Genomic DNA, 12,417 nt, shown 5'->3' with positions numbered 1-12,417 from the left:
ACAACTAAAATAAAAAATATCGACAATACCAGATGTTGCCAAGAATGTGCAAAAACTGAATCTCTCATACACTGGTGAGGAGAATGTAAAATGGTACAGTCACTCTGGAAAATAGTTTCTAAGAAACTCATATATGATCACATACGACCCAGAAACTACACTCCCAGGCCTCTATCCCAGAGAAATGAAAATGAACATCCACACAAACAGCTGTACCCAAGAGTTCGTCTCTTTATTTATAATAGCCTCAAACTGAAAACAAGCAAAATATCCTATAATAAGTGAATGGGTAAACAAACCGTTATACATCCATGCCCCAGAATCCTAACCAGCAACAAAAAGGAACAAACTATTGCCATAAGCCACAACTTGGATGTGTCTCAAGGACATTAGTCTGAGTGAAAAAAAGCCAATCTCAAAAGGTCACATATGGTGTGATCCCACTTATGTAACATTCTCAAATAATAAAATTACAGAAATGGAGAACACATTAGTCATTGCCAGCAGTTAGGATGAGGAGGAGGAAAGTGGATGGGACTAGGAAGGGATAGAACGAGGGAGATACCTGTGGTGACAGAATAGTTCTGTATTTTGATTACAAATATAAACCTGTGCAAATCTGGATTAAATCTACACAAGTGAAAAAACAACCTAGCCTAGAACTATACATGTATTATATAAATGTCAATTTTATGGCTTTGATAGTATACTAACATAAAATATAATCAGTGGGGCAAATTGGGTAAAAGTACATGGGACTGTACTGTTTTTGCAACTTCCTGTGAACCTATAGTTATTTCAAAATGAAAAGGTTTTTTTTTTTTTTTTCAGATTTTATTACTTTTTCTTTTACTGCTTATTTTTGAGAGTGAGAGAGAGAGAGAGCACATGCACATGCATGAACGACCAGGGAGCAGGGGAGGGACAGAGAGATAGGGAGACAGAGGATCTAAAGCAGGCTCTGCACTGACAGCGAAGAGTCCAACACGGGGCTTGAACCCACAAACCGTGAGATCGTGACCTGAGCCAAAATCAAGAGTCGGATGCTAAACCAACTGAGCCACCCAGGCACCCCACAATAAAGTCTTTTATAAGGACACATCAGGGTCCAAAGCAGAGCTCTTAAGAATTAAAAACATGATGGCAGAGGGCGCCTGGGTGGCGCAGTCGGTTAAGCGTCTGACTTCAGCCAGGTCACGATCTCGCGGTCCGTGAGTTCGAGCCCCGCGTCGGGCTCTGGGCTGATGGCTCGGAGCCTGGAGCCTGTTTCCGATTCTGTGTCTCCCTCTCTCTCTGTCCCTCCCCGTTCATGCTCTGTCTCTCTCTGTCCCAAAAATAAAATAAAACAAAACAAAACAAAAAGTTGAAAAAAAAAAAAACATGATGGCAGAAATTAAATAATAGGATTACAAGATAAAGTTAAATAAACCATCTCCAAAAGAGGAAAAAGACCAAAAAGTGGAAAACAGGAAATAAAACTTAAGCAAATGAGAGAATCAGTCTTACAGAAGCAACATGAGAATAATGAATTCAAGCAAGAGAGAATGGAGAAAGTGGGAAGAAGTGAACAACAAAATAATTCAACAAAATTTTACGGAATAGACATGAATTTCTGAATTTCTGGTTCCCACCAAAATGAGTGAAAACAGACCCACAGCAAGGCATATCTTTGTGAGACCTAACACTGGAAACACAGAGAAGATTCTACAAGCTTCCAGAAAGGAAAAAATCAAGTCACATACAAAGGAACACGTGGCTTTGGACTTCTCCACAGCCAACACTGGACGCTAGAAGACCACAATGGAATGTTTTCAAAACGCTGATGGTCTCCCACCAAGAATTCTATACTCAACCAAACTTGCAGGCAGGTAAATGTGAAGGCAGAATAACAACATTTTCAGACATGCGTCACATTTTAGACAGAAATAAAAAATATTTATTCCGCATGCACTCTTTTGCAAGAAACTACTGGAAACTGTGCTCCACTAAAACAAGGAAATTGGACATCTTCCTCTAGGACACAAACGTATGACCACACAGGGCATCCGTGCTTCTCTCCCCTACACTCCTCTAATCTCATCAAGGGTGTCAGCACCGATGGGTAGCCCCAGCTGGGAAACTAAGTCATCCATTCCACTCTCATTTCTCAAAGCTAAGCATGAAGTCTTAACGACTTAATTCCCTAAATATTTTTCATTTCTGTCCCTAGTTCGATGGCCTTACTTTAAGTCTGTATCATAAATACCACCTAACTAATCTGCCTATCTCCAGTCCTGGCCTCCTCAAATCCTTTCTCCACAAAGCAGCTATAGCCATCGGCCTAAAATGCAAATCTGACCACATCACCCAGTTACTTACAACTTCTCAAAGGTTTCTCAAATTCAGACCAGCAAGCAAGATAAGGATGTGGCAAACTGCCGGTCTCCACACCTACCTCCCTCGCCTCCGTGGTAGAGATTATATTCGATCCTGGCATTCTCCTGCAGAGCCCAAACTTAGCCTCACAACTTTCTCAACCTAGCTCACAGATAATCCACCGCGAAATGAAATGAATTGCGACTCCTGTTCCGTATAAAGGCCGAGTACTTTAACGAGGCACAGGGGGCCCTTCCAGAATTTACTCCTGCTTCTCTACAGGGAACTGTCCACTCCCCCCCGTTTCACACCTCCTCATCTTTGCTTTTGCTATTCTATCTGGGACGCTCCTTCACCTGGCTCATCACCTTGCCATTTCATACCATCTCCAGGACCTTCTCTCACTTCCTTAAGTGAGTCCAATCTTTCCTCTGTGCTCTTTTAACTTGTTCCCAAACCACACTGTACTCAAATTCTGTTTACAAGTCTCCCTCACTAGACTGCACTTACTAAAGGACAAATGCCTTGTCTTACTCTATTTCTAGCACCTACGGCAGTGTACGAGTTCCATAAACGTTTGTTGAAATTAAATGAGCACAAATGCAGCAGGGTACTAGGGGTGAAACAGACAAGAAAGTAAAAGCTCCCATCGGGAAGAGGATAAACTAACGTCATAGTTTGCTTCCTTTACACATGGCTTGATCTGCTTGTTCCTGCTCATCCTGTATCCCCAGAATCAGAAACGATGGCTCCTTTTGACTTTGCTCCTTTTAAGGTTCAGGGCGTTCATCTGCATGTTCGTTATATTGTGGAACTGCCACACCTAGACTGTAAGCCCTTTGAGGGAAGGGGCTGTGTCTTCGGGCACTTCGCTTCTCTGGGCGACAAATGGCGGGGTACAGCGAACGTTCGGGAGGGTGGTCTCTCACCACCTGATGCCGGACTTGGCTCGCCATCCCCCAGGCCCGCCCCGCCTCCCTCCGCTCTCCAGACCCCTCCTCACGGCGGCCGCCTCCCGCCTTCCGGCCGACGGAAGTCGCTAGCTGCTCTTCCCGGCCCACGTGGAGCCTTTTCCGGTGCGCCCGCCCCCTCCGGCTCTCCGATCGAGACCTGACCCTCACCTCGGGATTCCCAATGTGCCTCCGGACAGACATATCTGCTCCAACCGACCACGCCGGGATTCTAGCCTCGCCGATAGCCTCTAACCCTAACTTCCTACCCCGACCACCTCTCTCGGCCGCCTCCTTACAACCTCTACTCCGATTGGCTTCCCTGCCCCGGCTAGCCAATGGAGGCTCTGTTTACTCTCTCTTTCCAGGGTCAAGGGGGAAGCGAGACGCCGCTCAATGGTTGCCAGGGGCAACGGGGGGACGCCGGCTGCGGAGGCCTTTTGTGCTCTGGGCAAGGCCCGGCAGGCTGCAGCCTGAGAGCGGGAAGAGGGGCGTGGGGGGAGGGGCAGGCTGGCGCCTGCGCGTGAGCGGCTATGCGGAGCCCGGGGGAGGGGAGGGGCCCCAGAGCAGGAATTGGTTAAGGGGGCTTTGGGGGGAAACAAGGAGCTAATGTGCAAGCACATACATGGCACGGGCACTCTCCCCTCCTAAGGCCATCTTAAGCAAACATCTGGGCTACTTCTACAATAGGGAAAAGATAGGAGACAGGGCTGTTCCTCAGGAATCGGAGAACCTGTAGTTTCTTATTTTCAGGTTAGGTTAATATGCAAATCATGCGAAATATCATGCGTCAATACAGTAATTATTGTTGCCTTAAAAGCGCTTTAGCTAGCTAGAGAATGGCAGCTTTAATTGCAAAGCGCACACACCATTCTGTGATTCATCATTCGCTTAACAAATATTTAATAAGCACCTTATGAGAAAAGCTCCAGTAGGTTGTGTGGAGGATGGGAGGATGACTAAGAACCAATCCCGTTGTCATGGAAACCATTGTGACTCCTGCCATCAGCTGCCACCTGTTCTTATTCCAGATCTGAAAATTAAGTCCCAGCCACCTTTACAAAACAATCACACACACAGTTTGACTTTGGCTCCAAAATGTCCCACCAAATCCATCAAAATTACTATTTACTTTTACATGGGAGAACAACGCAGTAACCCTTTGTCCTTTGCTGGAAGTTGTTTTTCCAGGAATGGAGAAAGGTTACTCTGAACTGCTCATGTTCACCGGCTGTCCCTGCTTGTGCATAATAGCATGCAGCTGAGCTCCTTCAGGGTCTGTGCAGATGACCCATTCGGCCACATGGCCTCACGTGCCCTTGTCCTCTCAGACACTTCAGCGTTGCACCCTTAAGGCCGCACCTTAAATCGTGTAGTCACTTATGGCTGCTTGACCTCCAGGATCTTAAGCTGGCCACAGCTGTCTCTTGCCCATTCCTGCCTACTGAGTGTGTCTGAACTTTCCTAGTGTTCTCCAGTCTTTTAACCCCTCTAAAATCCCCAGTTTCTCACTTCTCCACTAGAATAAGGAAGAGTTTAGAGGCTGCAAAAAATAAAAAAATAAAAAAATAAAATGGGAAGGGGACAGTAGGGAGGATATCTTAGTATGCAGAGGCTTCTGGACACGTTGCTACTTAGAATGAATGTTTGCCAGTGCCCTGTGGAGGTGAAGTGATGATGGGGATTATGGGTAGGATAAAGAGAAGAAAGAAAAGAGAGTGATGATAAGGGACGAAACTAAAAGGTGGTAAGAAAGAGAGGAAAAGAGTTTTAAAGGCCTTTGTGGGTCAAACGAACGGCTATTATATATGTGGGAAGTAATGAGTGCAAAGGATGGGAAGGCATCAAGGGTGGCTATAATTTTTCCAACTTGGGGGGCTGAACAGATGAGTGATAATGCATTAATCAAGTTAAAGAGCAGTGGAGGTCAGTAAATCAAAAGAACAGAACAGCCTTTTTGGAGTTGGAAGCTCACCTTCGGTTCTTCGGTGTTTGGGCTCACTTTTCTGGTCATCTTCCTTTTTTCCCAGAGGGCATGGGAATATCAGGTTTATTTGCCTCGGGACTCATTTTGGTTGTCCCATTGGGGCTGCCTTATTAAGCCTGCAGAGAGAGTGTAGAATGTGGGGTCTTGGGTCCAGCCATCAGAGATGCCGGTGTTTAGGGTGAGGGTTTAGGATTTTGTAGCTAAAAACGAATTTTTTTTAATGTTCTTCATTTTTTAAAGAGAGGTGAGAAAATGCAAGCCGGGGAGGAGCAGAGAGAGGGAGACAGAATCTGAAGCAGGCCGCAGGCTCCATTCTGGCAGCACAGAGCCCAGCGCAGGGCTCAAGTTCATGAACTGCAAGATCATGACCTGAGCTGAAGTTGGACGCTTAACCAAGTAAGCCTCCCAGGCACCCCTAGGATTTTGTAATTTAATACATGTTTCCCCACTCCTACTCCTTGATTCTGGTGCAGAGTCCATGGGCCATACCATGAGAGGCTCCGCCGTGGAGGAACTTCTCATTTTGTCTCAGTGGAATCCTTAGAAAGCTTAAAACTATAAATCAAAAAGCGTTTAACACCATAAATTTCCTTCAGGGTGCCTTTTGGACACAGAGCAAAACTGCATCATAATTAAACAAGGTGCTTACTGCTAATATGAAAAATAGGTAAATGTCAAAACAAGATAATTCATAGAAGAAAAGCATTTAATAAACATATGAAGAAATATCCAACTAATAATGAAAGAAATACAAAACTGTGCAGCTAGACCTCATTTTTCAACTAACAAATGGACAAAAGTGTTTGTTTTCTCTGTTTTGTAAACAATAATGCCCAGTGCTGGCTAATGTTTCATGAAACAAGCATGCTCATACATTGTGAGTGTGACTATAAGGAAGGGTGACCGGGGGCGCCTGGGTGGCTCAGTCGGTTGAGCGTCCGACTTCGGCTCAGGTCATGATCTCGCGGCTTGCGGGTTCGAGCCCCACGTCGGGTGCTGTGCTGACAGCTCGGAGCCCGGAGCCTGCTTCGGATTCTGTGTCTCCCTCTCTCTCTGCTCCTCCCCCACTCATACTCTGTCTCTCAAAGATAAATAAACGTTAAAAAAAAAAAAAAAAAAAAGAAGTGTGGCCGTGTTGAAAAGTAACTTGAGAGTGGGTATCATGAAGCCCTCAGATCTTCATAGTCTAAGAATTTCTTCTAAGAAAAGAATCAGATACACAAAGATTATACCCACAGATATTTACTGGAATCTTACGTAAAATGATGCAAATGGAAACAACTGATCGTCAGCTAAAACATGATCAAAGTAAGTGATGCCATATCCCTGAAAAGTAATATTATGGAACCATTAAAAAGTATGTTTCGAGGAATAATTAAGGCAGTGGAGAACTGTTCCTGATATAGTAACAAAGAAGAGCTGGAAACAGTTTTTTACTTAACCGAATCCTGATTCGTGTGGAGAATCATACAGGTATCCACAGAAAAAAACTGAAGGAAATCTTTTTCTAATTTGTTTGAACGTTTTTATTCATTTAAAAAAATTTTTTTTTTCAACGTTTTTTATTTATTTTTGAGACAGAGAGAGACAGAGCATGAACGGGGGAGGGGGCAGAGAGAGAGGGAGACACAGAATCGGAAACAGGCTCCAGGCTCCGAGCCATCAGCCCAGAGCCCGACGCGGGGCTCGAACTCACGGACCGCGAGATCGTGACCTGAGCCGAAGTCGGACGCTTAACGCTTAACTGACCGCGCCACCCAGGCGCCCCATCATTTTTGAGAGACAGAGAATGAGTGGGGAAGGAGCAGAGAGAGGGAGACACAGAATCTGAAGACAGACTCCAGGCTCCAAGCTGTCAGCACAGAGCCCGACGCGGGCTCGAACCCACGAACCCCGAGATCATGACCTGAGCCGAAGCCGGACGCTCCCCCGACTGAGCCACCCAGGCACCCCGGAAAACATTTTTTAATGTAAGCAATCTCTGGGTTATGAAACGTGGATTTTAAAAATTCTTTACACTTCTGTGTATTTTGCAGATTTTCTTCCAATGACTATGAATTACCTTTATACTTTAATAAAAGCCTTTTCCTTCTAAGAAACAAAAAGCCTGATTCTGATTTCAGCCAGAAAATGGTCTATGGCCTTTGTCTGGGCCGACTTAGACCCGAGCTGAATTCTGCGTAATTCTGCTTTCTGAAATGCTGCTGCTCCGTCGTTCTTGGCAGTAAAAGACCCTCCAGGCACTTGAGCAAGAGCCTTGCAATCAGAGTCGTGATTGCTAAGAGGTTCAAGCTTTGTTTGCAAGAGAAGAAGTTCTGATTCTTTTCTTTAAAAGTTCCTACTCGCACTGATTAATCTTATTTTTCATGAAGTTAGAAGTGCTCTTGTGAACTTCCAGTTGTGTGAGGTCTTCTTTTTTAACCCCGTAGGTGTTCCAGAAAGCTTTCGGTCTCTACAGAGTTGGTGGGAGCCCCAGACAGGTTAAGGGTGGCTGTTGAGGAGTAGTTCACGTTCTAGGTGCTGCTGTGCTTGACCCAAGTACTCTTCCCCTCGGCCTCCCTTCCTGGGGAACTACCTGGGCATTTGGGTGTTGTGGTCTGATGCTCTCCTGAGCCTAAAACCCTTTGGACCCATCTTCAGCCTGAATCCGTGGAGCCTGAATCCAGCCTCAGGCCACCCAACTCTCCATCTCCCTCTCCCTCAGTCTCAGTCAGCCTTGTTTGCCGGTCAGAGCCCAGCAGGCTCCCCTCAGACATGTCCCATGACCTTGCTTCTCAGGTAGGGGCCTTAGCTCCCTTCCTCGGCCTCCTTTATCTTTATTCCCTAAATATAGGACTTCTAGGTGCTTAAGGACATAGTTCTGCCCAATCCAGCCCAGTCCTGGGCTGCTTTCTCTCTCCTCCAGAAATGGATCTGCAACCCGCGGCAGTGAACCCACAGATCCACAGGCCCCACCCTATGGTAAAGTCCTTGAAGTTCCGGTAACAATTGAGTGTCACTCTGCCTGGTGGTAGAATGTCCCCAAGAGAGTAGCACACCAGCCTCTGAGTGGAGGGCTGACCCTTGCCCGTGTGCAGCTTAGGCCAGACTTCAAGTGCTTGGCCTGGGCCCAGAGGCACCAGCCATCCCTGCAGCCCCTCCCCCGGGGGAGTAATACCTACCTCCCCGGATTTCTTTGGGACCACCACTGGCTACACTGTCTTCTGGTGAAACAAAATCTTGGCATCCTGGTTCCTTACATAATGGGGCTGGCATTCCCACATACGCAATTCCGTAGCCACTTCTGAGAGTCTCATAGGACGCCTAGCTGTGGTAGAAAGGATATATCGATGTCCCTTCCTGGGGAGATCCAAGACCTCCTTTACCCATTGTGATCCCATCCCAGGGCGGTCAGTTGTCACATGCCATGTTCTGCTTCTGTCCTGGGGTTTACACAGAACGATGCTCTGCCATAGATCCAGTTCCAAGAGGACTCAGAGATGCCAACCTAAATCTCAGAATGTCTGCCGCTGGTGAAGGAGTCACTGCTGAGAGGTACCTGTGTCAGGCTGGGCACAAGGGACAGCTGGAGACCCTGCGCCCTGCGGAAAGGTCCGTAAACGTGGATCAAGGGTGTCACATATTCACATTTTTTCAGATTGATCTAGAAACCTAGGTTTTCATGTGAAATCTGTCGGCCACCAGCATGCAACCCCTGGGCGAGACTGCAAATGTAATTCCTATCCTTCGTGGCTTTTAAATAATCAGGATCCTACCCACGGTAAGAACAAACAATTATTGGGAGTTCTGCTTTTATTTAAGCCGTAGAAAGCTGCTAGGGACATCTGCTTTCCTATCAATAAGAGGGAATGAATAATCTACAAAATCATACATTTTCTTGAATGTATGAGCTGAGATCACAAGGCGGCCACATAACCAAATGCCAAAAAGTGGCAAGCCCTACTGAGGCGAAAGGGGACACACAAACTGTTTCTCGTTTGGCAGGGCCCTGGAGAAAAGGTGACTACCTAGATGTGAATATAAAGAAATCAAGCTAAAATTTTCACTAATTCCTAAAGGCTGAGTTTAGGCTATTGGATCAGTTTAGAATAAGTGGGAGCCGGTGATGATTAATTTTATGTGTCAACGTGGCTAGGCACAGTACCCAGATATTTGGTCAAGCACTCTTCTACGTGTTTCTATGGGTATCTTTTAGATGAGATTAACATTTAAATCAATAGACTTTGAATAAAGCAGTTTACTCTCTAATCATATGGTGGGCCTTACCTAATCAGCTGAAGACGTTAAAGAAAAAGACTGAACTTCTCGGAGGTAGAGGGAATTCTGCCAGCAGATTGCCTTCAGACTGTCGCTGCAGTCTTCCCCAGCCTGCTGGCCTACTCTGAAGATTTTGGACTTGCCAGCCTCCAGTATTGCATGAACCAATTCCTTAAAATAAATCTGTTTTCTCTTTCCTCTCTCTTAGATGGATGTTAGTATACACATATATCTATATATCTCTCTATATTTTTATGTTGGTTCTGTGTCTCTGGAGAACCCTGACTAACACAGAGTCACAGACACAAGGAAGGCTTATGTTCACTTGCAAGGTCTTCTTTACGGGTGTTCCCTGGGTGCTCAAACGGAAGATGTGAGGGAAGACAGGAGACCAGAGAGCACCTCCCCCCACCCCCATGGTGGTGTAGATTTGCAGGAGCTGACTGCCTGTTGCAGGGGACAGGCACAAATCACCCACATCTTATGGCCTTTCTTTTATTAAAGCCAAAAAGTCTTAAGCCACTAGGGTAGGGAAAGTAGACCCTCCTGTCCCCAGGGCCACCAGGGGAGAGTGCAAAATCTGTCTCTATCCGGGGGAGGGTAGGAAACCATCCATATGACTCTCAGGAACCCAGAAGATGTCTATTACTTCAGAAGAAAGGGTAGAAACAAAAGCTGTTTGCTTTGCAGTAGAGGTGGGGCAGAGGGGTAGGGAGAGTGAACATGAAAACCTCTTGGGTCCAAGAACCTGCACTGATATAGAGCAGAGGTAGACTACTCCTGGGAGAGAAACAGGTACCTCTCTCCTGCCCAAGGCCCACCAAAGACACAAGACAGAGTTTGGTTACCATGGGGGAGGTGAGGGGATGTGGGGAGTAACATTGAAAAGGTTCCACTCCCCAGGCCCAGGGGCACAGGACTTGCCTGAGACTGAGGCTGGACCAGGAGAGTCAAGGACCGCAACCTGCCGCCCATCACAGCCTAGCAGCAAGCAGTCTGTTGTTGAGGAGGAGACAAGACGGTGGAGAGAAACTCCACTCGATGGTGTGAGTACGTAGGTACGGCTGAAAGCCAGTGGTAGAGTATTAAGAAAAACCCTCCAGCAGCCCATTCCCCACACTAAGCACAAGGTAATGGCACTCGTTGGTACACCGAGGGTAAGGATACCAGTAACTAAACTCAAACCAGCTCAATTACTGGCTAGATTAACTCACCCCCTGTCTCCCTGATAATAGCCTAACGGAAGAGGCAAGCCCGCTTCCAGGCATCAGTACTGTTTACTTCAGTCTTTACTGGCTTCTACATATAATGTCCAGCATTCCAGAACAAACCATGACAATGCAAAAAGAAAAATGAGAGGGAGACAGACAGACAGACAGACAGACTTATCATCAAGCGAGAAAACAAACAGAACCAGAGCTCAGCAATACAGATCTATCAAACGGGAACTTCTAAATAACTATGACTGATCTATGAAAGATCTAGTGTAAAAAGCAGAAAACATGTATGGACATATGGGGAATTGGGGCAGAAAGATGGAAACTATAAAAAGGAAATGTGAGAGAGAGAAAAAGACAATCTCAAAGATGAAGGATTCTTGCACTGTGCTCACCAGCAGACTAGATACTTCTGATGGAAGTGTCCATAAACTTAAAGGCACGACATTAGAAATCATCCAAAATGAAACACAAAGAGAAAAAGGTGGGGGGAGAGGGTACAGAAGATAGAATTTAAAAAAAAAAAATTTTTTTTTAATGTTTATTTATTTTTGAGACAGAGAGACACAGAGCATGAATGGGGGAGGGGCAGAGAGAGAGGGAGACACAGAGTCAGAAGCAGGCTCCAGGCTCCGAGCCGTCAGCCCAGAGCCCGACGCGGGGCTCGAACTCACGGACCGTGAGATCGTGACCTGAGCCGAAGTCGGACGCTCAACCGACTGAGCCACCCAGGCACCCCGAGAATTTTAAAACTGTGGGACGCTATCAAGAAGATAGACCATAGGGAAGAAGTATTTTAACATAAAATGGCCAATAATTTCTGCAAAATTAGTGAAGGACAACACTACTGCTCCAAGAAGCTCAGAGAATCTCAAGCAACATAAATACAACCAAACCAAATCAAAATCAGTATAAAATTCCACTTATAGACGTATCCCAAACTTACAGACGTATCCCAAAGATTTTTCCTCTTTTGAGAGAAAATCTCAAAGGCAGCCAGAGGAAAAAAGGAATATTGCATACAGAAGAAGAAAAATAAGATTACGGCCAACTTCTTGTCGGTAACTATTCAAAGCAAAAAGATAATAGAGGGACATTTTTTAAGTGGCGAAAGGGAAAAAGATGTCATGTTTTTCTGGAATTCTATACTCTGCGTAAACGTCTTTTAAAAATGAAGGTGATATTGACTTTTTCACACAAAGAAAAACTGAAGGAATTTATTGCCAATAAACCTTATTACAACTTCTTTGGCAGAAAGAGTACAGGACTCTTCTGAAAGAGCACAAATTTGGACGTACGCTAATGAAGAGCAATGAAATGATCACGTGACCATATTATCAAAGAGATTTTCCTCTTTATTTTTGTTCTCTTTAAAAGAGAAATTACTAAGTACAGATAATAACAACGTATGATGAGATTGCTAACGTGTAGAATTAAAATGTATCACGATAGCACAAAGGCTGAGAACAGAAGTTGACGTTCTTAAACTGCTAAGGTTCTTAAACTGTCCGTGAAGGGGTTCATTATTTCAAGGTAGACTAATAAAGTTAAGGTGTATATTGTAAACTCTAGAGCAACCACTTAAAAAAAAGAATCATAACGAAATAGTAAATAGTGGAGATAAAATAGATAGTAAAAATACTCAGTTATT

General features: G+C 45.3%; 1 protein-coding gene and 1 long non-coding RNA gene across 5 annotated transcripts in view; one reads left to right on the top strand and one right to left on the bottom strand.

The window, feature by feature from the left end:
- Positions 1-3,777, bottom strand: part of CEP41 (centrosomal protein 41) — a 46,382-nt gene extending 42,605 nt beyond the window's left edge. Inside the window, exons 1-2 of one of the 4 annotated variants that reach the window (XM_027075481.2) lie at positions 3,477-3,777; positions 2,435-2,517 (exon numbers count right to left, since the gene is read on the bottom strand). In XM_027075481.2, the coding sequence (XP_026931282.1) occupies positions 2,435-2,476 (42 nt within the window). In that variant the 5' untranslated portion in view covers positions 2,477-2,517; positions 3,477-3,777. Of the gene's footprint in view, positions 1-2,434; positions 2,518-3,025; positions 3,336-3,476 lie in introns of those variants that run through there. The other 3 variants (XM_027075483.2, XM_027075482.2, XM_015071057.3) reach the window with 3 other exon arrangements.
- Positions 3,778-3,878: 101 nt separating this feature from the next.
- LOC128314718 (uncharacterized) lies at positions 3,879-10,595 on the top strand. The gene is made up of 2 exons (XR_008296640.1): positions 3,879-5,688; positions 8,730-10,595. It is a non-coding gene; the product is annotated as an uncharacterized LOC128314718 (long non-coding RNA).
- Positions 10,596-12,417: the final 1,822 nt, after the last annotated feature.

The sequence above is a fragment of the Acinonyx jubatus genome, chromosome A2 (assembly GCF_027475565.1).
Source record: "Acinonyx jubatus isolate Ajub_Pintada_27869175 chromosome A2, VMU_Ajub_asm_v1.0, whole genome shotgun sequence".
NCBI lineage: Eukaryota > Metazoa > Chordata > Mammalia > Carnivora > Felidae > Acinonyx > Acinonyx jubatus.
Note: the sequence above shows the minus strand (reverse complement) of the source record. Positions and strands in the feature narration are given on the sequence as shown.